This window comes from Rhizophagus irregularis, chromosome 7 (genome assembly GCF_026210795.1).
Source record: "Rhizophagus irregularis chromosome 7, complete sequence".
Taxonomy (NCBI): Eukaryota; Fungi; Glomeromycota; class Glomeromycetes; order Glomerales; family Glomeraceae; genus Rhizophagus; species Rhizophagus irregularis.
This window is the reverse complement of record NC_089435.1, coordinates 3,151,097-3,177,859: the sequence shown is the minus strand read 5'-3', so window position 1 is coordinate 3,177,859 and position 26,763 is coordinate 3,151,097. Positions and strand designations below refer to the sequence as shown.

At 23.8% G+C, this 26,763-nt stretch overlaps 4 protein-coding genes across 4 annotated transcripts; 2 read left to right on the top strand and 2 right to left on the bottom strand.

The window, feature by feature from the left end:
• Positions 1-124: 124 nt before the first annotated feature.
• On the bottom strand, positions 125-4,028 carry OCT59_027463 (uncharacterized protein; the record flags this gene model as incomplete). Its single annotated transcript, XM_025332561.2, has 5 exons — positions 125-304; positions 393-557; positions 627-810; positions 875-956; positions 1,031-4,028. The coding sequence occupies 5 exons, from the start codon at positions 4,026-4,028 to the stop codon at positions 125-127; spliced, it is 3,609 nt and encodes a 1,202-aa protein (XP_025170341.1).
• Positions 4,029-8,064: 4,036 nt separating this feature from the next.
• On the top strand, positions 8,065-8,573 carry OCT59_027462 (uncharacterized protein; the record flags this gene model as incomplete). Its single annotated transcript, XM_066136992.1, has 2 exons — positions 8,065-8,224; positions 8,356-8,573. 2 exons carry the CDS (start codon positions 8,065-8,067, stop codon positions 8,571-8,573), a joined length of 378 nt encoding a protein of 125 aa, XP_065993422.1.
• Positions 8,574-15,429: 6,856 nt separating this feature from the next.
• On the top strand, positions 15,430-15,988 carry OCT59_027461 (uncharacterized protein; the record flags this gene model as incomplete). Its single annotated transcript, XM_066136991.1, has 2 exons — positions 15,430-15,477; positions 15,746-15,988. The coding sequence occupies 2 exons, from the start codon at positions 15,430-15,432 to the stop codon at positions 15,986-15,988; spliced, it is 291 nt and encodes a 96-aa protein (XP_065993421.1).
• A 493-nt stretch (positions 15,989-16,481) lies between these two features.
• On the bottom strand, positions 16,482-17,885 carry OCT59_027460 (uncharacterized protein; the record flags this gene model as incomplete). Its single annotated transcript, XM_066136990.1, has 5 exons — positions 16,482-16,504; positions 16,587-16,715; positions 16,792-17,121; positions 17,566-17,677; positions 17,856-17,885. 5 exons carry the CDS (start codon positions 17,883-17,885, stop codon positions 16,482-16,484), a joined length of 624 nt encoding a protein of 207 aa, XP_065993420.1.
• Positions 17,886-26,763: the final 8,878 nt, after the last annotated feature.

Here is a 26,763-nt window from a genome sequence, read left to right as displayed (position 1 = left end):
GTATTTATTTATAAATGGTCATAAAGAATATCGATATATTTTATTTAAGTTTAATAAATTGATTATGCGGTATTTTATAAATTAAATAATATATAACAAATTAATAATCCTTAATATATTTCTGCTAATTATTAATTATGTCTTTCAAATTAATCAAATTCTCCATTTCTTTCTTTGAAAAATACTTATCCTTAAAAGCTTCTGGAATATTTGGATATAATTTATGTATTGGTAAGAAATGTCCCATTTTAGTAGCATAAATCGTTTGTCTTTCAGATGTTACGAATTGAACATAATCTATTTGCTTTAATTAAGAATATTAAATTATTAATTAATAATGGCGAATCGGCGATAATCGTAATATTCTGATTTTCATTAAAAAAAAAGCATACCATAATGATCGAATGATTTTTCATATCAATTGAAGGTTGTATCCATTCCATATTGTTATCTGTTAATATTGAAAATGGAAGTGTATATTCAATCCAACCTATTCCTTCAAGTTTTAAAATATCATCATATTTTAATACATGTTCACGCGATAACGTATTCGAGTTCTATATTAAATTCATATGTTAAATAAAACATTTATAAAAAAAGTCGGAATTAAGAGTAGTTACGCTTACATCGTTATCGTTTCCCTCTATAATGGTGAATTTCACAAAGCATTCTTCAGATAATATCTTCTTGATATTTATTTTCCAAGTTATGAAATGCGAAGATAATTTTTTGTTATTGAAAAGTTTGGGAAAACCGATAGAAGGCATTTCACCTTTAAAAGTAATTGCCTTTTCTGACGAACTTTGGTTTCTTAAAATTTATATTAATTATATTAGTTAAAGTTATTGTAAGTATTACTATACAAAAATCTTACCCGCTATCTGAATCGTTTTCTAGAAACTTGGAAAATTTCTTATTAGAATTTAAAAGATTTGAAATCAAGTAAACTTTCTTTTCTATAATTCAATAAATTAAAATATTTAATTAATTAATTTCATTTTTTCAAAATAATCATTTCTTGCGGTCTCACCATTATATAAATAATTATTAAATTCATCAATAATTCCAAATTTTGCAGATTCCTCGTTATTTATTCCATGATAATTACATAAATATGACCAAAAATCGGAATATTCTTGTAATAAATAAATAAATGATATATTATTATTTAATTCAAATAATCTATTTAAATCCCTATTTGCTTCATAATAATTTTTCAATTTAATATATGCTTTACATCTTATAAGAAGTAATAAATTATTACTATTAATATATGAAAATTGGTTGATTTTTAAAAGAATTTCATTATTCCAATTTTCAAAATTGTTATCATCCAATAAATCTTTTAAATAATAAAATAACATATTTGCCAAATCATCATTAAAATCCAATTCCATGAATTTTTCCAAAGTAATCATGGCATTACTATATTTTTCCATCATATAATATGTTAACCCTTTGTAATAATATGCTATACTATTTAAAGGATCCATCCGTATAACTTTTTCAAGATTCAATAAAGCTAAATCATATTTTTGAATAATATAATAAGTAATAGCTTGTTTAATTAAAATATGAATATTTTCAGGATCTAAATTAGATGCTTTTGTAAAAATTATTAATGATTCATTATATCTTTTTAAATCATTAAGAATTTCTCCATAATAACATAAAAATAATGAATCATCCTGATTAATACCTAATAATTTATCCAACATTTCTAAAGTATTTAAATACTTTTCTTGACATTCATAAATATATGCACAATTCTTAAGACATATATAATTATTTGGATTATTTTGTAATGCAATATTATAATTTTTCAATGCATGATTATAACATGATATTGTATAATCATTTTTTTCTTGAGACTTTTCTCCTTCAAGTAAATTGCTATTACCTAATAATATATATACATTATTTACTTTAAGCTTATATGATATTGAGATATTTAAATCAAATATTGCATATTCATATATACTTTGTTTGAAAAAAATTTCTCCACGAATACAATATGCAATTGGATTTTTTCTTTTTAATTTAATAGCTTCATTTAAGTATAAAAAAGCTAATTTATAACTGTTAAGATTTCTATAAGCATAAGCTAAAATACATCTCATAGTATAACTTCTAGGAAAATTTCCTAAATATTTTTTACATATTAATACAGCTTTTCCATATTTTTTTTCTTCTAATACTTTTATAACTTCCTGATAAGTTAAATTTTTTGATTTTGTAATTTGAAATATTGATTGTATTAATGTAAATCTATTTGAATTAAGTTTTATTTCTTTAATCAATTTCTTATTTTTAGTTAACATAAGATCAACTTCTGAATTATTAGAATCATTCTCATATAGATTATTTGATGAATCTTCAAATTCAATTGAAGGTAAAATATATCCAGCATCATAAAGATAAGAATATAAATTTTTATATATAGCATTTTGTGGTAAATATCTAATATCATTATCTTCAACTTTTTCTCTACATTTTGGACATTTCTTTTGTTTTAATTTTTTTAAATTATTTAATGATAATACATGTTGACATTTTAATATACATAATTGATTTGTTGGTTCATTACTAATTGGACATGTTATTTCATTTGCTATAATATCTAAAATTGTTGAAGGTAATATTTCTTCTTTTTTAAATATTGTATTTTGTTCCAAACTTTTTCCTTTTCCTTTTCCTAATAATATATCACCATTTAATAAATTAAAATCTTGTTGACATTTTTCTTTAACAAATATTAATAAATTTTGAAATTTTATTAATGAATCATTTTTATCCAATTTTGCTGCATATTGATTAAAATCAATTTCTATCATCGAAAATAATTCATTATTAATATTATTCAAGTATAATAATATTTCAATTGCCTTAAATTGAATGAAACTACTTGGTGCCATATTAAGTGATTCAATTGCTAAATAATAACAAAGACCATATGTAGCCGTATGAGTGGACCTTTGAATAAGATTTTGTGCAAGATCTAAAATTCCAAACCATAATGTATCTGGTAATGCAAGAGGTTCACTTCCATTAATAAGATCATTTAAAAAATTTCCTGTATTTATTAATGCTTTATTGAGTTTATTTGATACTTCATCAAATTTTGTTTGAGAATCTAACATGGTTTTATCAAAAATATTAATCCATTCTCTTTCCAAATAACTCCATAAATGTTCCATTATAATCATTTCTCCGAATTTTTTACTAATTATATTTTTATCACTTTCTGACCAATTAATAACATTATGTTGAATTATTAACATAATTCTCCAATCTACATAATAAGAAGCTACTGGATATTTGAAGGTTAAACCTTGACGTAATTGAGAAAGCATTTGAAGTATTGAACTATCATTTGAAATGGTAATTCCAGGTGCCACAATCGATAATACTCCTGGACTAATATTTAATAAAGCTTTTAATATATCTTTTGTCCTTCTTAAAATTTCCTGAAACCAAGTTTCATCATCACGAAGGCTATGTAATGTATCTCTTAAGTGAACTAATAAAAAATCAATATTATAATTACGCTTATTAATGATATTATTATCATTATTATTATTATCCTTTTGTTGATTAAATTGATTGAAACTTGATCTAAAATTATTATCAATTCCTATTTCAATAACTTGTGTTGTCTTTCGATGAATTTCAACAAATTTTGTTAAAGAATTATAAATTTTATCTCGAAGTTCTTTACTAAGAATTATTGGGGAAAAACATATTCTTTCTAATACTATTACCAAGGTTCTTAAATGTAATTCTAATCTAATTATACTTTCTTTTGAATAATAATCAAATTGAGTAGGATCTGATAATGCTTTTAATGAATTTATTAAAATTTGTGATGAAAAATTATTTTGAAAATTTTCGAAAAGTAATTTTAAAGAAAATAAATATTTTATTTCTGTCAATTCTTTTAAAAGTTCTTTTACTTTTTCATCTGGAGTAATAAATCCTTCCTTTTCTAATTTAAGAAGTAATTCATTTTCATAAATATATGCGTTCATGGTTTTTTTATCATCAAAGTATGAATATTTTTTTGTGTTCAATGTGTTAGAAATGTAGATTTTAGTGTTACAAACTATATAAGTATAAATATACGTTATTTATCTGTTTTTTAAAAATAAAAAAAAGAAAAAAAAGCGAGCATGTGGTTTATGTATGTGTAACCGGTGTAAACTTTAAATTTCGAACTCGTGGCGCAGTATACTCTACTGCGCCATGAACACTGAAATCGTGTACTCCCCTTATTATTAATTTGTGAAACTCGACACCAAAAAATTTCTTCCAATTAATAAAATGTCCTGATATTTATAGAACATAGAGGACGTTATTTAAAAGACCAAATACGCACAAAGCAGGAAAACCTTTGTTGAAGTAGCTTCAGTAGGAAATACATTTATTTTTTTTATTAATCACTCAAGCTGCATTTTTTAACATTTTAAGTCACAGTGATTTTATTTACAACATTTCATTACGCAATATATGAGTTTACGTAAGTTAATTGCTTTGAATTCATATTTACGGTATTAACAAAATTTGAACTCAAGAACTACATTGATTGATATTAAATTGTTGAGACTAAAGCCTGTAACGAATCAACTGCCTGAGATTTATGAGATTTATCAAAGCGAGTTATCTTCAACGATGATATTTAAAAACCTCTTACCCTTGCACTAATCCTCTTACCCTAATCCCTTACCCTAATTATCACCCCCTAATTATCCCTAATTCCTCCTATAAATTAATCTTTTTATTTTTCTAAAGAGATTCATTCCTAAAAAAAGAAGTTATTCTAAAATAAATAGATATTTTATTCTGGTTATAATTTTTGTAGTCGTAACTATTGTTATTCTTATATATTTGATTTTTCAATACGATCTCTTCCATCAAAAAAAAAAAAAATCTTACACAATTGAAATATTCCCTAAGAGAAATTATATTATTATTATTTTGATTGGAACACGCAATAGTTGGGTGGTCAGTCAACCAATTATGTGCGTGTCAACATAAAATAACGAAAAATGTAAACTGAACTTTCCGCTCATGTCATTCTACAGGTCCCTATAAATTAACATTGAAACCTTATGTTAGTTCTAGATCATTCACTTCAGGCCATAATATTGAATACCAAAATGGTATTGTAAACAGTAACCATTTTGACAGGTGGTTGTACACCATAAACCAACTACCTTAGGGATAAGCATACACTTCAGGAGTGACTATATATATCATGGTATCCTTTACCACCATCTATGTTCTCTATTATGACGACCATCAGATCCTTTGCAAGAGTGACTCCAGAGCGCTTTACAGACCAACTACTATATCTTCAAGACGGTGAATTTGAACCTGATGATTTATATTCAGGTACCTTAACCAAGGCTCCACTTTCAATGATATAACCTTGAGGTGAGTTCTCGTATGATGGGCCCAGTCATCTATTTGCAACCCTTTAAAGTCGTTCGGTCAGCCCTCATAAACCTTCGCACGTTGCTTACGCGGTGTGCAGTCAAGGATTATGGCCAGTGGGTAATAAAATACTCTTTACCCACCTCTTTAAAAATTCCAGTAAACAGTAACATTGTTAGACAGTAGGCTTTAAAGTTTAATTTCTTCAAGAGTGCTGAAAGTGATCGTCTCATAAAATTTGAATCTTTTCGGGTTAGGAGTTAGTATCCAAAAACTTTTTCATTAAACATTATTATCCATAAAAAGCCTTTTGTTGTTCGTATGGACCACCCCGGCATCTTTTTTTTTTGTTTAATAGGAAAGTTTAGAACTCGGAAACAACATTATTATTAACCTTTTGTTCACATGACCATCCTTTTTTATTAGGTAGGCTAGGACCGTGATATGTCTATTGTTCAGGATGTTATAATTACTCACAGTATTCAAATACTGTTATGTATAAATAAATGGGCGCGTCGCGTCTCACTTAAAAGAACAAGTGTAAATTTTGTAAATTTTACGCGCTAAGCTCCTAAGCTCTTAAGCTCTGTTTACATTGTTTACATAGTAAAATCATCATAATCGTGAAATCAAATCAGTTTGTGCATAATCAATACGCGATTAAACTATATATACCTCAAAATTTTTTTTTACTTTTGTTTATTCTTTTCGTCACTTCTTTTTTTTTTGACGAAAAAAATAATTAATGAACTCTCATGTCCTGGTAAGTTTATATTATCTGGGAAAATTGTTATTACAAAAATCATCTAGATGCGACTGATAATGAATGTCACAAAGCCTTGAAAAACGATATAAATCGAATCACTTGTGTTTATGACAAGAATGACAATAAAAGTCTGAAGTTGAAATTCTTTAGGAATAAATTGAAACAGGTTAGTTCTCTTTGTGCAGACTAGTAGAATTTGTAGAACTGGAAGCACCTCGTGGCTACAGTTTGCGAAAGCTTCCAGTCAGGTAACCAGACCTGGCGTACGGAAAGCGGCCTACTGTAAACGTCCTTCTATAGTTCTACTAGTTTTGTCTGAGGAGTCGAAAACACTCTGTTAGTGATTATGACATAAACCCAAGTGTTGGGCTTTGCCGGCAAGTTGAGCACTTGGACTGAGATGGGGTGCATCCACAACTGGGGTTGTCGCGTGTGCCATTCGTCGCTGGCGAGCCAAATCTTTGTGGTAATCACGAAGCAGTTATCATCCCAATTGGTCGCTGTGCCATTGGTGGCATGGTGCCTTACGGAGCCATGCCCAGTCTCCCCAGACTTTGGCTGTTGGTATGTGCGTTTCATCTAACTCAATTATATTGACTTCGTTTTATCTATTTAAAGCTGAAAACGTGTGAGGCGAGTACTTCCGTCATCACAATCGTGTAAACAATCACAGTCATGCATGTGACGATACTTCATCACAATCGTGTGACGACCCTATAAAAAAAAAATTCTTTAAAATGTACTTAAAATATACTTATGTATTTTTTTAAAATATACTTAAAATATACTTATATATTTTTAAAATATACCTAAAATATACTTAACATTTTAAAATATACTTAAAATATACTTAAAATTGCACTTAAATTATACTTAAATTATATTTAAATTGCAATTAAGTATATTTTAAATGTAATTTAAGTATAAAATTTTATACTTTAAATATACTTAAAATTGCAATTTTAAGTATATTATAAGTACATTTAAAAATTTTAAGTACATTTTAGATATATTTTAAAATATATAAGTACATTTTAAGTATATTTTAAAGAAATTTTTTTTCATAGGGCGATATTATAAATGAAGCTGAGGATGAAGATTTTGATGAGCCAAAGTCTGTAAATCTCCACAAACGAAAAAGGAAATGCACTATCCAAGAGTATAATAATGTATTTGTCAGGAACTCGGAATTAAATGATTATTGCAAGAAGCTTTCAGATTTGCAGTCACATCATATCGAAGAAGACTCACAACGTGTCTGCCACTTTTTGCAATGCTGAGGTTTTCTGTAGTCAACTTCGAAATTTTTTTGGGAGCAAGTAGACAAAACACGGTCAACATTTCAATACCACAGTCGCGCTCAATCTTTTATCTACTATTTTTGAAGAGCACCCTAATGAAGAGCTTCGATCAATAGCTAGGACGTTGCAATCACTTAAAAATAAAGGTTGAATCTGCACTAGTGATTGCAACATTATAATTGCAGCTTTCCGTTGGGTATTTTAGAATTCCCAAAAAATTCCTTATTATTATATAAAAGTTTTAACTGCATCTTTCGCAATTACAGCAGTTATTTCGTACGTAGCCACGCCATCACGTGGATTGGTAGCAATCCATCTGAAAGTCACGTCAAAGCTTCGCACTACATCAGATCATTATTAAGCCCCGTACAATAACAATATTATAATTTGGACTAGAATGATCCATCATATTAAACTTCATAAGGTATAAACGTTTAAGTCAAATAGTATGTACAGACGAGAATACGAGAGAGATTAAAGATAGGTATAAAATTAACAAGGCAGAGCACAAAATCGATAGATTGCTTAAAGGACAGCGATACAGTTTCTAAGAAAAATAATAAAATGATTACGTGGAACGATAACGATGGAGCTATATTTTGTAAATATAAGCGGAAATCCAAGAGTAAAACATTTAATAGTATAGGTTTTTATTATAAGATGGAAGGTTCGATGGTTGGCAATGATAATGGCGCTCCATTGTTAAAGAAATGTTCGGAATGCAGTAAGAATATTGCCAGAAACAAAGAGGAAGATAACTGTTTAATACACTGTAATATTGGGGACGGATTAAATAGAGAAATTAAAGTAAGAAAAATAATATAGATAAAAATAATATTTTGATTATCAATAAAGATAAGGAAATGAATGAATTAAAAAGAATGGGAATGGAAGAGTTAGAAGAGGTGAACTTTTTGATATGGTTAGACTATATTTGCACAAATAAAGAAAATTTTATTTGGAGAAATTTAAACATTTTGATTGGTAATTGGAAAGATATTAAGAAAATAACAATTACGGCAGCGTCAATGGTTAAATATAATAACGATAAAGTTAAAAAAAACAAACGCTAGGAAGTGTAGAGTTCAATATATAAAAAAATAGAAGCAATAGTTTTAAATTTAGTATGGAGGAAGATAAATGAGATTAAAAGCATTTTGATTACATTAATTATAGCTTTGGGGTTATTATCGAAATTAACAAGTATGTTGTCGAGTTAGAAAATTTTAGAAACGAGATGAGTAATAGGGAAAAAATAGATTTCAACAATTATACGTTGCTCAAGTTTTTATATCAAATAATTGCGGAAAAGAATCTGCGAGTTGAATTTATTTGCGACGTATTGGAGGAGACGTCAGCGTTCAACGTTAAGATTGAAGCAATGAAGAAAGATTTAATAGATAACGCGTCGACAATGTCAGATATTAGTATATTATGGAATAATTTACTAGTTGATGAATTTAATTTACGTTGGAAGAATTTTGTTATAGAGGGTTGCTACAGAAAGTGGACAAAGACCTTAGTTATCTTAATAATAAGGCGGAACTTATGCTGCTAAAGCAGTTAGAAAATTTATTCGTGACCAATATAAGTTACGATATTAATTGTCCAATTTTTTTTATGATAATTCGTAACGAAGTCAGTGTATGGATACACATATTAGAGCATTTAGAATAAAGAACTTTCTTCAATCACTACAATCAGAAGTACTATATCAGCGTAAAGTGTTTGGAATTTCTTCAAATAGATGTATCAGGTGTAACTAAGGAGTAGAATCATGGGATCATGTTTGGAACTGTAATCGAAATAAATTTTGTTTATATGATTTATGGAAGGAAGTAGTCAGCGAAATAATAGAAGATAAGAAAGAAAGGGAAAAGTGTTATAACATTGTTACACTAAAGTCACGTTTACTTCCTTTAGAGAATTTATTATACGAGATCACGCGTGGACTTATTAACGTGAAGATTTGGAAAAACAAACAATACAAGAAATCTGATTCGAAATGTGATTTATATTTGTCATATATTTATGAAAGAATTTGGAAATTGAGATGTGAAGAGGTAGTTAGATTTGAGAAGTCTCAAGGTATGGGTAAAATAGATAAATGAAAAAGAGTTTCTAGTATAGAGGAGAATAAAATTACTACTATTCATTCAAAAAAAAAAAAAGATAATGTAAAGTATAACTATAATAATAAAACAGAACAAGCTTAACAAAGCTATAGTTTTAATTTTCTATAAAATGTTTTTTTGTAGCAATTCAAAGTTAGAATATTTTACTATTAAATATTTTGGCCACTTTACTCTGACCAAAATTACTTTTAGCTATATAAATCTGGCTAAAATTATATTTAAGTCGGGCCAGAATTAAGAATTATAATCTAAACTATATAAATCTAGCCAATAAAATTGCAAGTTTAACGTATCACGTGATATAAATTGATATTTAAATTAGAGTTTCGATCCGTAGCGGTTTTATCCGGTTTTGATTTCAAGCAAAATCCTAAGAATAGAAAAAGGAAGTGCCTCTGATACTTGTACGACTAATATACTAATTTCATGCAGCTTTTTTCTTTAATTCATTTATAGGTTCCCACGTTGAAGTTATTGGGTGAATTAAAAAGGAGTGAATAGTTGAATTTGTAGGTAGTTGTAGTGCGATAGTTCTTAGGTTTTTTTTTAGCTTTAGCTTTTTTTCCTTCCCCCCGTTTTTTTTATTCCTATTTAGTCATATTCCTATTACCCAGTGCGTTATTTTTTTATTTTTTTTATTTCGTTTCATTTTTCTAGCTTTAGCAGTAGCGTAGTTTTACTGTTGAAGTAGTTCTTAATTGGGCCTGCTTGCGGGATGTTGATACTTAAAATAGTTAGTCTTTTCTACTTTGTAGTTAGCGCTTCTATTAAATACATTTGTAATACTTGTCTCTACTGAAATAAAAAAAAAAAAGTTTTATCCGGTTTTTATCCGGATACCGGCTCGGTTAATTTAGGCTGGGACCACCAAAATTAATAAAAATTTATGGAATAATATTATTTTAATTCTGGCCGAAATTATAATCCACTCAAAGCCGAAATTTGTAACCTTTTTTAATCATTACTTATTTGTTGTTCATCTTGTTCATCTTCAGGTATATCATCAAATTATCCTGGTACATAATTAGGAGTATAAATTACATCTGGCATATTCTGAAATCGTGTGAAAAGTTGAAAAGGTTAGAAAAATAATTTTTTTTTTGTTGATCATATATTAATGATCTTTTTTTTTGAATATACTGTATGTACATATTTTTTTTTATCGAAGTAGTTGTCACGAATTCATTTTTATTAACCTTTCAGTTAGTTCTCATGGTAATGTAAAATTCATTAATTAATTCATGATAATATAAAAATTCATTAATTAATTGCCTATTTTATTTGCAAAAATCTGGGGAAATTTGTCACATACAATAAAACACTTTAGGAGATAATAATAAAGGATTGTTCTATTGTATACAGATATGAAAAAAATTTAGCTAAATAGAGATCGAAAACCCCTAATTAATATTCTAGTCTAAATTGACAGATCAGTTACCTATAGAATGAAAGAAATCATGATGATAATATTAAAATTACTGATTAATCTAATTGATAACTAAATCTATTTAGAAATACGAAACTATAAGATTATACAATGTCAGTTACCTTGAAAAAAATGAGTTAATTATGAATCGAGCAAAGTAAATTAACGTTTATCTAAATTGAACAATAATCAATATTGAGATAAACGGGCATATAATATAGAATCTAGTTTGAAGAAGAAATAAAATTCACGGAATGTTGCTGGATTGAAAATTAATTCTTCCTGTTAATCATTACGTGTTTTATAAAGTTTTTTTTTTAAAAAAATTTCTTTATTAATATGTAAACAATTTACAGATCTAAAAATAATATTCTTCTAGAGAATATTATCTTTATAACTAAAATTTATTATCTAAAAATCTATAACTATTTCTATTGAATCTGCGTAAAAACCAAATCCCTGTAAAAAACCTATAGAAAAGAAACCTGTTAGAGTTTTTTCGGGTTATAGATAGATCCAATTTACTGTATGTTACTAAGCTGTGATTTCATTTAATCCAGGAAAGTAAAATCGGATCACGTCAAAATCCATCCACTGATACCATACATCCAAAAACTAGCAATAAAATTACGTACTGAACCTACCATCCATCCCGTATATAAGACACTAACTAAATCTACGACCTGTATTCTATCTAAAATCTATCTATATAATTGCAAACAAATAATAAAATAAAGTTAAAACCTTTTTTAAAATTTATCATTGGAAAAATTTTTAGTTTTATAAAGTCACGATATAAACTTTTCAAAACTAATGATCGTTATTAGCCAATTATGCGCAGATTCTGACTCGAACATGTCACGTTTTGGAATGAACAGCACAAATGTATGGCGATGGCGTACCGTATAATTACACAAGTGACTTGTTATGAAACAACTTGTCTCGTTGTTTTTCATGTTACAATGATTTCCATTTATGGAAATCAAATCTTTTGGATTCCATATATAGCGCCTTACCGATTATTTGATAGAAAATTTTTTTTAACAAGGAGAATTTTTTTTTTTGATAAAGAATTTTTAAAGAATTTTTTTTTAATAGGAAGGAGCTTCTCTTAGTAAAGAATTTCTTTTTGAGTATTTTTTTTTTAATAGGCAAAAATATTTTTTGGTGGTAGAGAATTTTTTTTAATGGGAGGATTTGTTTTTAATAGAGAATTTCGTAATTAATTTTGCTGAGAATCTTTTTTTTTTTTTGATAGAAATTTCATGATTGTAGAATTTTTTTTTAATGGAAAAGATTTTTTTTTTTTGATAGATCATTTCGTTAGTAAATTTTTTAACAAGGGAGATTTTTTTTTTTTTGTAAATTTACGAAAGGTGTGTTCAGATCACTGTATCACGAAAATCACCCAATCACACCTTTTTGAAAACAAGCTAGTATAATAGGATTGATATAAAAATTCTTTTGAGAATTTTTTTTAATAGGTTAAAAATTTTTTGAATAGGAAAGATTTTCGTTAGAAAATTTTCATTTGTTTGGTTAAAAAGTTTTTTTATAGGTGAGTCTTTTTTTTTGATAAAGAATTTCTTTTAGAAGTCTTTTTTAATAAAAATTTATTGTAAATAATTTTTTTTAATAGGAGTATTGAGAATTTTGGCATGAAATTTTTTTTAAAAAAAAATTGGGAAATTTTTTATTAAATTTTACAATTATAATAAATTTATAAAATTATTTTTTTTTTCGATTGAGTATGTATAACCTCTGAGGTTGTATAATATATAAAAAAAATCATTTATAATAAAATAACCAATTCAGCTTAAGTGATTTATTATCTATAAAATAGAAAAATAGAAATATGAGTGTTAAAATTTTCATAATTTATCACCTAATAATCCTGAATGACATATTGGACGCGTCCTGTTCTCTAATAAAAGAAAAAAAATGAAACATTAAAATGTTTCTTTAAGTAAAATCCAAATCAAATCTTCTATTGCAACGTACCCAAGTTCTTCAAGCAATATTGTTCTTAACCTGTACCTTTCAAGGTGTTCAAATAGGAGGTTACTACGGTTAAAAGAAAACGAAAGAAATATTAGTAAAGGTCCTACTAACGTCTCCTAACTCCCAATTCCAAATGCTTATCTTTCATTCGGAATCAAAGGCCAAAATCTTCGTTCAGACGTTCAAGTAGGTACCTACAAAGTCAAATGTTCCTTAAATCCTGCTCTACATGCTCAACTCTCACCTAATTGTGAGATTTTGGCTTCAAAGTGGTGTTCTAGTCCGGTAGTGCTTAAACTTTTCTTTAAAAAAAGAAGTTTTTAATAAAAAAAATAAAAATAAACAAAAAAAAATTATTTTTCTTTGTCATCGGCTTAAAAAAACAAAAAAAATTCAAAAATAAAAATTATTTTTTTTAAAAAAATGATCGATAAAATTTATCGATCTAAAATGGTTGGATCAAGTTTTTATATCCACTATTAAAAAAGTTACAAAATATAGAAAATATAGTTATTATAAATGTATAGTTAGTACCACACTTTATACTAGCACCGGAGGTTATATCATACATATCATACTTAATAACTATATTATCTAACTATACTGTATATATAGATGATGATAAATGGTAAAAGAACAAAAAAAAGAATGAAAATTACAATAATTACAAAAAAATAATAGTAGAAATATTCATGGCACAAAATGCCTAAAGTTAGTTTACAGATAATTAAAGTCAGTTATAGGGTATATATGTACTTAGTATCACTATCTATCTCTATGTATTTCTTTTATTTAATTATATAATCTATATTATATATAAATTTTTAATTAATAAAGAAATCGTTACTAATTAAAAATATATATATATATGTTGTGCCTCAGATTGATTCTTGCCTCAGATTAAAACTACCAATAGGATGTGACGAATTATGTATATACACGTGATGATCTACATAGTAAAATTACCATATATGTAATGCACGTGATCTGGTGTTGATCTCACGCAGCGTGAGTTTTAATCTGAGGCAAGAATCAATCTGAGGCACAACATATATACTGTGTAGATTTTCATCAACTACATCAAAAACCTTCCCTATTATTAAGAAAGGATTCTTTACCGAAATTCTATCAAAAAAAAAATCCCCTCTGTTAAAAAATTTACTAACGAACTATCAAAAAAAATAATTTCTTTTCTATTAAAAAAAAAATTCCACAATGTAATTTCTATAAAAAGATTCTCAGCAATATTATTTATCTCCCTATTAAAGAAAAATTCTTTAATGAAATTCTCTATCAAAAATAAATCTCTCCTGTTAAAAAAATTCTTAATGAAAGTCTTTATCAAAAAAAAAATATCCCTGCTAAAATAATTTTCTAAAAAAATTATCTATCAAGAAAAAAAATTCTTCCCTATTAAAAAATTCTCAATGAAATTCTCTATCAAAAATAAATCTCTCCTGTTAAAAAAATTCTTAATGAAAGTCTTTATCAAAAAAAAAATATCCCTGCTAAAATAATTTTCTAAAAAAATTATCTATCAAGAAAAAAAATTCTTCCCTATTAAAAAATTCTCAATGAAATTCTCTATAAAAAATAAATCTCTCCTGTTAAAAAAAAAATTCCAAAGAAATTATCTGTCAAAAAAAATCTCCTTATTAAAAATTCTTTAACAAAATTATCCATAAAAAAAAACTCCTCTATTAAAGGAAATTTCCCTCATCAATAAAAAAAATTCTCGAACGAAATATTTTATCAAAAAAAAAATTCTTTTCTATTAAAGAAAATTACTCAAAGAAATTGCCATCAAAGAAGAGCTTTACCTATATTAAAAAAAACACCAAAATTTTATTTTATAAAAAATCTAATAAAAAAAAAAGAAAAAATTCTCCACGAACATTTTCTAATAAAATTTAAAAGACAAAAAAATTTTTTTTAAATCCGTTGACAATTTTTCAACTCTACTATTTGGTGAATGGAACATGTGATCTTTTTGATACTGCGGTTGATAAAAATCAATTTATTTTATGTCTATATAATTTCATATACTGCCACCTATTTTCGGTTGTGTAATGCTAATACATATAATTGTATTAACTAAATATAAATATTAATATCATAATAATCAAATATTAATTCACAACAATTTTTTTTATGATTTAGTATTTAATTTTAATTGTATTTCTCGCGAATGCTTAAGTCATGGTCATGATGTCAGAATTACAGATCAAAAATATGGTCAAAAAAAAAAAATCAATGATAATATTCCTTTTAGTGACTCTCACTTGAATGATCGAAAAAAAAATTTCGTCTATATTTTTTCGTCTAAAATAAATTTTTCCCAGTAAAATATCTCTTAAAAATAATTCAATGGAAGCCGAAATATATTTAAATGAAGTAAATTACCTTACTTTATTGGTATTTACAACTTAATTTATTACATTTTTATTACATTTTTATTAATATTAAGAACCATCAAAATTATTTTTATTTAAAAATATTCATTGTAGATATAACTTAAAATACATTGGGAAGTATCTAAGTTTGGAGGATTAAAGCTTTATGGTAACTAAGAAGCTAAAGAATTTATGATGACTAAACAATTTACTGAGGGTTTGAGAAGTATTCTTCAAATAATTTCTTGAATATGTTATATTATCAGGATATTTCCGTAGGGATTTCATAGTGGAATATCCTACAAATTCATACTACTGCTTTATCTCTCATTTCAGAAGACTTTGGATTATATGGACCAGCAAATGAACAAAACTTAGATGATAAAGTGTATGGAGTATTGCTATATATTGCACCAGAAGTCTTAAACGGTGAACCATATAAATTATCTGCTGTGGCTGAATTATCATCTGGAAAATCACCTTTAAGTTTAGCATTAGCCATATGTAATGGGATTAAGCCAGAATTTGGGTAAGGAACTCCCGAATTTTATAAGAAATTAGCTTATAAATGTATGAGTGCTAATTCAAATGAATATTTAAATAATATTAAAAATAAAAGTCAACAAATATAAATAAGTACAATCAAGCTATTAGAATAAGTATAAAAAATTTTACATTATCATTAGAAATGGTTTTATATTATTATTTTGATAATTTATATTTCATAATTGGAAAAGTTATAAAAAAAAAGATTTTATTTAAATTACAAACTAAGAAACTTGTAAAATATTTACTACTCTAGTCTTAGTGTTTAAATAAATTTAAGTATAATAAAAAAAATACATAAGCTAAAAAAAAAGAATTATTTAAATTACAAACTAAGAAACTTGTAAAATATTTTGCTACTCTAGCCTTAGTGTTAAATAAATTTAAAAAGAATAAAATAAAAAACAATTTCTTTTGAATGTGTAATATCAAATATCATTTAAAAAAACTATAAATTTTTTTAAAACAAACAATGATTAGTTAATTTTCATTTGCTTTAATATCTAAATAAATTAAATATTAAATAAAATTAATTTCACATAAATAATTTACAAGATTAATTCTTTTATATATCATAGTACATACCTAATGACCCCAGACCCTTAATTATATAATCATTCAAATCTTCACTTACTAGCATTTCATTTGCTTTTACACTAGCTTGTGAATTTTCACTTTCAGGAATTTCATTCAACTTTTTACTAGTATTCTCATCTGAATAATTAAATAAATTAATTAATTTCATATAAATAATTTGCAAGATTAATTTTTTATATATTATAGTATATACCTAATGACATCAAATCTCCTCTAATTACACAATCATTCAAATCTGAATGACTTGCATGAGATGCTTGTGTATTTTCATTTTCAAGAATTTCATTCAATTTTTTACTAGTAAAATCAAGTAAGCGACTTGTAAAACATGCTTTAGGATGAGATTTAGTAGCAAGATTGTTATGCCCAATTGGTGCATTTATAAATTCCATAATGTTGCTTTCTAATTCTTCATTAATTTCATCATCATCAGGACGGAAAATCCATTTTTCAATAATTTCTAATACTTCTTTAGAAGATGGTCTTTTTGATGAATCTTCATTCCAACATTCTTTCATTAAATCTACATAACATTGTGGAGTATTTTCAATAATTTCAGGACGTTCACCTTTACAAATACTCAAACTAAGTTGAATATCATGTGCTCTATTATTAAATGGTGGTACCCCAGATGTAAGTTCCCACATAATCATAGAAAAACTATATATATCACTAGCTGGAGTATAAGATTTGCCTCTTAAAACTTCAGGAGCCATAAATGATATAACACCATAAATATCATATTTTTCCAAAAATGATTTTATAGGTTGGCATAATCCTAAATCACTAATATAAATTTTATCCTTATCCTTATTACTATGATTTAAAATATTACCATCATGAAAATCACAATGAATAAGATTTTTTTCATGTATCTTACTAAGTCCAGAAATAATTTCGTACAACATATATAATTTTTGATTCCAATTATTTTTGACTATACTTGTTAAATTTTCTCTTAAATTACCTTTATTTGCATAATCCATTACTACCATATATTTCGATGTATTTGGATCTTTTGTGAATCCATAAATATCTATAATATTGATTGAACTTAAAACACTTGTATGATATTCCCACTATAAAATAATAATAATAATTTATTATTATAAATAAATTTTAATTTAAATTAAAAATAGAAAATAATATACTATCATACTTCTTTCAAAAATTCATTTAAATTTTCATTTAAATTCTTGTGACATTTAAGTATTACTTCTCCAACTCCATTTGACCAATTAGCTTTGTATATAGTACCAAATCCTCCTTCATTAAGATATTCAACATTTTTAAATTTGTTATAAGGAATCCATTTTAATCGTTTTTTAAGAACAAAATCATCTATAATTGTATTTCCACTTTTCCCAAATCTATAAATTTAAATAGTTAAAATTATATTGTAGATTATATTATAATTTATACAAAATAAATTATTACTTACTCTAAAATTTAAATAGGGATTTAATGAAATATAAGTCTTAATTTTTAGATAAATACATATAATAACCTATGACTTACAACTTACCGACTAAAGTAACAGATATTTTTCAAATAAAAGAATTCAGTTAACCAATAAATATTATATAAAATATATAACAATAGAGACACTTACAAGCTAGATCATAAATAATTTTTTAAATAAAGAAATTAGTTAGTTACATTATATGTAAATAATATAATAATAAGTAATAATAGAATTAAATAAATAACTTATGACTTACCAACTAAAATAATTACAAAATAATTTTTTAAATAAAGAAATTAGTTAGTTTAAATTATATGTAAATATTATAACAATAAGTAATAATAGAATTAAATAAATAACTTACTCTCTATATTATTTAATAATTTTTTAAATAAAGAAATTAGTTAATTTAAATCATATGTAAATACTATAACAATAAGTAATAATAAAATTAAATAAATAACTTACGCCCTATATTATTTAATAATTTTTTAAATAAAGAAATTAGTTAGTTTATAACAATAAGTAATAATAGAATTAAATAAATAACTTACACTCTATTATTTGATAATTTTTTAAATAAAGAAATTAGTTAATTTAAATTATATGTAAATACTATAACAATAAGTAATAATAAAATTAAATAAATAACTTACGCCCTATATTATTTAATAATTTTTTAAATAAAAAAATTAGTTAGTTTAAATTATATGTAAATATTATAACAATAAGTAATAATAAAATTAAATAAATAACTTACGCCCTATATTATTTAATAATTTTTTAAATAAAGAAATTAGTTAGTTTATAACAATAAGTAATAATAGAATTAAATAAATAACTTACACTCTATATTATTTGATAATTTTTAAATAAAGAAATTAGTTAGTTACATTATATGTAAATAATATAATAATAAGTAATAATAGAATTAAATAAATAACTTACTCTCTATATTATTTAATAATTTTTTAAATAAAGAAATTAGTTAGTTTAAATTATATGTAATTATTATAACAATAAGTAATAATAGAATTAAATAAATAACTTACTCTCTATATTATTTGATAATTTTTAAATAAAGAAATTAATTAGTTTAAATTATATGTAAATATTATAACAATAAGAATAATAGAATTAAATAAATAACTTACTCTCTATATTATTTAATAATTTTTTAAATAAAGAAATTAGATAGTTTAAATTATATGTAAATATTATATCAATAAGTAATAATAGAATTAAATAAATAACTTACTCTCTATATTATTTAATAATTTTTTAAATAAAGAAATTAGTTAGTTTAAATTATATGTAAATATTATAACAATAAGTAATAATAGAATTAAATAAATAACTTATGACTTACCAACTAAAATAATTACAAAATAATTTTTTAAATAAAGAAATTAGTTAGTTTAAATTATATGTAAATATTATAACAATAAGTAATAATAAAATTAAATAAATAACTTACTCTCTATATTATTAAATAATTTATTAAATAAAGAAATTAGTTAGTTTAAACTATACGTAAATATTATAACAATAAGTAATAATAGAATTAAATAAATAACTTATGACTTACCAACTAAAATAATTACAAAATAATTTTTTAAATAAAGAAATTAGTTAGTTTAAATTATATGTAAATATTATAACAATAAGTGATAATAGAATTAAATAAATAACTTACGAACTATATCATTTAATAATTTTTTAGATAAAGAAATTAGTTAGTTTAAATTATATGTAAATATTATAACAATAAGTAATAATAGAATTAAATAAATAACTTACGAACTATATTATTTAATAATTTTTTAAATAAAGAAATTAGTTAGTTTAAATCATATGTAAATATTATAACAATAAGTAATAATAGTATTAAATAAATAACTTACGAGCTATATTATTAAATAATGTTTTTAAATATAAAGAGATTAGTTAGTTTAAATTATATGTAAATATTATAACAATATGTAATAATAGAATTAAATAAATAACTTACGAACTATATTATTTAATAATTTTTTAAATAAAGAAATTAGTTAGTTTAAATTATATGTAAATATTATATCAATAAGTAATAATAAAATTAAATAAATAACTTACGAGCTATATTATTTAATAATTTTTTAAATAAAGAAATTAGTTAGTTTAAATTATATGTAAATATTATAACAATAAGTAATAATAGAATTAAATAAATTAACTTACGAACTATATTATTTAATAATTTTTTAAATAAAGAAATTAGATAGTTTAAATTATATGTAAATATTATAACAATAAGTAATAATAGAATATAGAATTAAATAAATAACTTACTCTCTATATTATTTAATAATTTTTTAAATAAAGAAATTAGTTAGTTTAAATTATATGTAAATATTATAACAATAAGTAATAATAGAATTAAATAAATAACTTACGAACTATATTATTTAATAATTTTTTAAATAAAGAAATTAGTTAGTTTAAATTATATGTAAATATTATATCAATAAGTAATAATAAAATTAAATAAATAACTTACGAGCTATATTATTTAATAATTTTTTAAATAAAGAAATTAGTTAGTTTAAATTATATGTAAATATTATAACAATAAGTAATAATAGAATTAAATAAATTAACTTACGAACTATATTATTTAATAATTTTTTAAATAAAGAAATTAGATAGTTTAAATTATATGTAAATATTATAACAATAAGTAATAATAGAATATAGAATTAAATAAATAACTTACTCTCTATATTATTTAATAATTTTTTAAATAAAGAAATTAGTTAGTTTAAATTATATGTAAATATTATAACAATAAGTAATAATAGAATTAAATAAATAACTTACGAACTATATTATTTAATAATTTTTTAAATAAAGAAATTAGTTAGTTTAAATTATATGTAAATACTATAACAATAAGTAATAATAAAATTAAATAAATAACTTACGCCCTACATTATTTAATAATTTTTTAAATAAAGAAATTAGTTAGTTTAAATTATGTAAATATTATAACAATAAGTAATAATAGAATTAAATAAATAACTTACGAACTAATAAAGAAATTAGATAGTTTAAATTATATGTAAATATTATAACAATAAGAATAATAGAATTAAATAAATAACTTACTCTCTATATTATTTAATAATTTTTAAATAAAGAAATTAGTTAGTTTAAATTATATGTAAATATTATATCAATAAGTAATAATAGAATTAAATAAATAACTTACGAGCTATATTATTTAATAATTTTTTAAATAAAGAAATTAGTTAGTTGAAAACTTTAAATCATATGTAAATATTATAACAATATGTAATAATAAAATTAAATAAATAACTTACGAGCTATATTATTTAATAATTTTTTAAGAAATTAGTTAGTCTAAATTATATGTAAATATTATAACAATAAGTAATGATAGAATTAAATAAATAACTTACGAACTATATTATTTAATAATTTTTTAAATAAAGAAATTAGTTAGTATAAATTATATGTAAATATTATAACAATAAGTAATAATAGAATTAAATAAATTAACTTACGAACTAATAAAGAAATTAGTTAGTTTAAATTATATGTAAATATTATAACAATAAGTAATAATAAAAAACTTACGAACTATATTATTTAATAATTTTTTAAATAAAGAAATTAGTTAGTCTAAATTATATGTAAATATTATAACAATAAGTAATAATAGAATTAAATAAATAACTTACACCCTATATTATTTAATAATTTTTAAATAAAGAAATTTGTTAAATTATATAAATAATATCAATATAGACATCATATAACTTACACCCTGTAGTATTATTAATTATTAATTAGTTAAATATAAAGATAATATAAAAGTATTTACTGTATATTATATATATTACTTACAATCTAGTTATTTAAATTAAGAATATAATTAGTTGAATTATATAAAATATTAAACAAATAAATATAATATATATATTGTAACTTACTATCTGTAATATAATTAATAATTAAATAGTTATTTAAACAAAGAATTTAGTTATTTGAATGTTATGTTAGAATAAATAAAGTAGTAAAGGACTAAAGGTTTAAATAACTGATAACTTATTGTATATGTTCTATGTAAGCACTGGACATTTTTCACGTATGTTATTGATCACTTTATAATAGTGATACACAAATTTTGGTCACTTTATAATTAGTGATATACAAAATTTTGATCACATTATTATAAAATAATAAATAAGATACGCGAAAAAGGTCTCAGTTGCTTTACGTCATACATATCCAATAACTTTATTATCAGTCATGTTTATGATAACTGATTTACACTAGGATGCTACTCTATCATGCGGCCTTCGGTCATATGATATACATAGCAATCCTAGTGGTAAATCAGTTATCATCTACAACATGACCGATAACAATTACTTACCAACTACAGTATTATTAATCATTAAATAAATTATTTAGTTATATGGAATACAATAAAAATAATGAGTAATTCATTATATTAACTTACAAGCTAAATATTTAATATAATTTTTATATAAAATAGTTAGCCTAGATAGTATTTGAATTGTTTATAAATAAAAATTTAATATTTTAGCTTGTTTGATATACCTTTAGATTCTCCAGTGCCACTTTCTTCAAATTTCTCAATGCTACTTCTTTCAAATTCTTCAGTGCCACTTTCTTCAAATTCTTCAATATTACTGGAAACTAGTTTTATTATATTGCAAATTTGGTTTAATATATTTGATTATTTATAATTAAGTTTTTTTAATAAATAAAAATCTTAATATTTCAATTTTGTTTTGTATATTATATTTACCTTTGGGTTCTTTGGTATCACACAAAACTAGTTTTATTATATTGCAAGTTTGTTTTAATAATTTTGAATAATTCTAATTTATATTATTATTCATGTTATATGCTTTACCTTTACCAATACATTGGTCCATTGCTATATCAAAATTCTCCCTAATTGAAAAAGACAAAGTAAATATTTTTTTTTCTTTTTTTTTTAATAATATTTATGCAAAATACATTATGTGCAAAGGCGTTGATCACAAGTACAAGCATTGCATCATTGTATATATGACAAACAAATTTTGCATAACCAGAATGTATATGTAATACTTATATGGCCCGCCGTAGCTACAAACAGAAAATTATTTTATTATTATCTAATCCTATTGTTTCGGTCTTTTAAAGACCGATTTTTTTTATATTACCGTATTGTTATTTTTTTTAGTTTTTTTTTTTCACTCTTTTTGGACCGAATTATTGTCCCTTTTTTTCAGAATTTTTTCGGTACTTATTTTTTTTCAGGTTCCTTTTTTTCTCCCTTTTTTAAACCGATTTCTTTTTTTATTCTTTTTCATTTCCCCAATTTTTTTTTATTTTGTTTTATTATTAAATAAAGAAATATAAATATATTTACAAAAATTATTATTTTTTAAAAAAAAATCAAGTAACATATAGGAAATTAACCAACATTGATAGAAAGATAATTAAGGTTTTTTCAATTAAATTGAACGCTGGATAAATAGTTTGATTTTTAAATTCATAAATATCAAAAAAAATATTTTATAATTAGTTAATTGAAGAAATTGTTGATTTAATAATAGATTATTATAATCAAATCCATATCCGAAATTTTTTAAATAATCACCAGATTTTTGAATAAAAATTTTAATTCAAATGGTTTAAAATGAATATCAAAAGAATAATAATAAATGAAATGAAATAACAGATTCTAATACATTTAATTGTTCGAAACTTCGAATATTTTTCCTAAGTTGGTTATAAGTTTAAGATTGACGTAATATAAAATAATAATAAGAAATAATTATAAAATTTATAATTAATTAACAATAATATTTGTAGTATTTTCATAATATCGAAAATACTTTTGATAATTATTTTTCACAATTTCTTAATTAATTCGAATTTCATTCTACACTCAAACGTCAAATCATTAATATAAATAGTTACATTATTGTAAATATAATTGGGAATTGTTAAACATCGCCGGGGGTTTTTTTTCCAAATATGTCACATGATGTACAATATATAAAGAATCAACTTAGCTAATTTTTGATCGGCTAAACTTAAAATTTTATCGCAAAAGATATTTTAAAAAAAAAATTTTTGCAAACATATTTATTTAAAATAATCTTATCTAATGAAATTTATTTGCAAATATTAAAATTTAAATCACACGTTTTCGATTTTAAAGCAAAAAATCACCATTTATTTTTAATGAAGTGATACAATAAAAGAAAGATATTAAGTAAATTTCAATGATCAAGAAGAAAGATGCTAATAAAAAAATGAAATAACAATGAAGTAATGGAAAGTAATAGAAGATGAAAGGGAGTAAAAAAGAGTAATGTGAATTGATAGGAAACAAAAGGAGAAATAGGACATGATGGGAGATGAAAAGGAGTTATAGGAAGATGAAGAAAAGTGATGGGAGACGAAAAGGAGTGATGGGAGATGAAAAGGAGCGATGGGAAGATGAAGAGGAATAATGAGAAGATGAAGAAGAGTGATGGGAGACGAAAAGGAGTGATGGGTAGATGAAGAGGAATGATGGGAGACGAAAAGGAGTGATGGGAGATGAAAGGGAGCAATGGGAAGATGAAGAGGAATAATGAGAAGATGAAGAGGAGTGATGGGAGACGAAAAGGAGTGATGGGAAGATGAAGAGGAGTGATGGGAGACGAAAAGAAGTGACGAGAGACAAAAAAAGTTATGGGAAAATGAAGAGGAGTGATGGGAGACGAAAAGGAGTTATGAGAGACAAAAAGAAATGATGGGAAGTAAACAGGAGAGAAAAAGAAATAATGGAAAATGAAAAGATGTAATAGAAATAATGGGAGACGAAAAGGATGGAATAATGAGAAGTAATAGGAGGTGAAAAATGATGAGAGACAAAAAATAAAAAAAGATCATGATAAAATTTTATAAGGTGGCAAGGTGGCAACAAAAAATACGTCAATTACTACAGATCACCGGATCACGTGCATTCGAGTGTTTTTTTCACGTAGTAAAAATAGTTCAAACAATGGTAAATTTCCCATATCGGTTAGGGTATCCGATCAAAATCTCATAGAAGGTTGGGTAGCAAAAGATAATGATAGGAAACCAGGTAAAAAATAAACCATAAAGTGAAGTTAGTAAGAAACGAAATATAAGATAGAAACAAAAAAAAAATAAATAAAAAAAAAATACCTTTATTAATTGTAGAACCGAAAGAACTAAAAGATCTAAAAAAAAATGAAATAAAATTAGTTAAAAATGAAATATGAACCAGAAACAAAAAAAAAAATAAAAAATAAGAAACGAAATGTAAAGTGAAAAACAACTGTACCTTAATTGCAGAACCGGAAGGACTAAATAATGAAATAGAGTTAGTAAGAAACAAAGTGTAAGAATGTAAGTTAGTAATAAAAATAAAAGAAAAAAGAAAAATACCTTGAGACCGAAAGAACCAAGGAAACGAACCTCGAGCCTACAATTAAAGTGATCATGTGGCAAATCTGGCCAATCAAAAGTATTAAATCTGCCACGTGATCGACCCAGGCGAAGTTTACCAATTCCCAATTAATATCATTCTAATATTATAATTATAATTTAATACATATTATTTTATTAATTTTTGTTAACTAATTATTACCTATATAAATTCCTAATTATAAACAAAACAAACTCATTGGAAGCAACGGGTAACTGCTAGTATGTACTCTATATTTAATGATAAAGCTGTGCCACAATTTAGAGTAACATGCGTGGTAATTGGTATCGTATCCTTACTATAATATCGTTATTCGTTTTCTCTAACTAATGACTTAAAATTTGAACGAACATTTTTAACTATAAATGTCTTTTTTGGCTTATTACATGACTCTTCTTTTAAATATGAGTTTATAAAAAAGTTATAGTGAAGAGTTGATTATTTATCTAATTGATTAAACTTACATGCTTGACGCTAGTCAAATTTAATATTAACAATAGTCAAATTTAGTCTATAAATATATTATTTATTATTAGTCAGAAGCTCTAAATTTTGTTAAATGTTAAAAATAAAAATAAAAATAAAAAAAGGAGAATATTAAAAGATTAGTCCAATGATTTTATTTGAACCATATCATTGCTGACTACTAGAGTATGTTTGTGGGCTATCAAATGTTCAAGTAAAAAAACTGTATATTAATGAATACGTGATTTAAAAAAGTTGCCGATAAAAACGTTAATTTGAAAATTAATTCATGCACACCACATGATTATCCTTCTGCTAATTCCCAAAAGTTTACCAATATTTTTTATTTTTATTATAAAGAGGTGTAAACATATACTGTAAATGCTAGAATATAAAAAACTAGCCTGAAAAACTCAGACATGTGATCAATTGCCAATCCGCGAAAATTTTATGACTAATCCAATCCAGTTGTAGTAGGAATTTTGTAACGCTAACGGAAAAGTTAACGATGCGCTGCAATAAAAAATTTTTTTTTTGATTTCCTTTTTCACAGTTTATGAAAACCGTATTTTATTAAAAGTTTTTTTTTTGTTCTCCTCAGTTTTGTTTTAACCCGGATTTTTTAAAAAATTTTTTCTCTTCCCTCCGGTTTTTTTAAGACCGGAGGATTTTTTTAATAATATTTTAGTTTGATGCTGCAATGC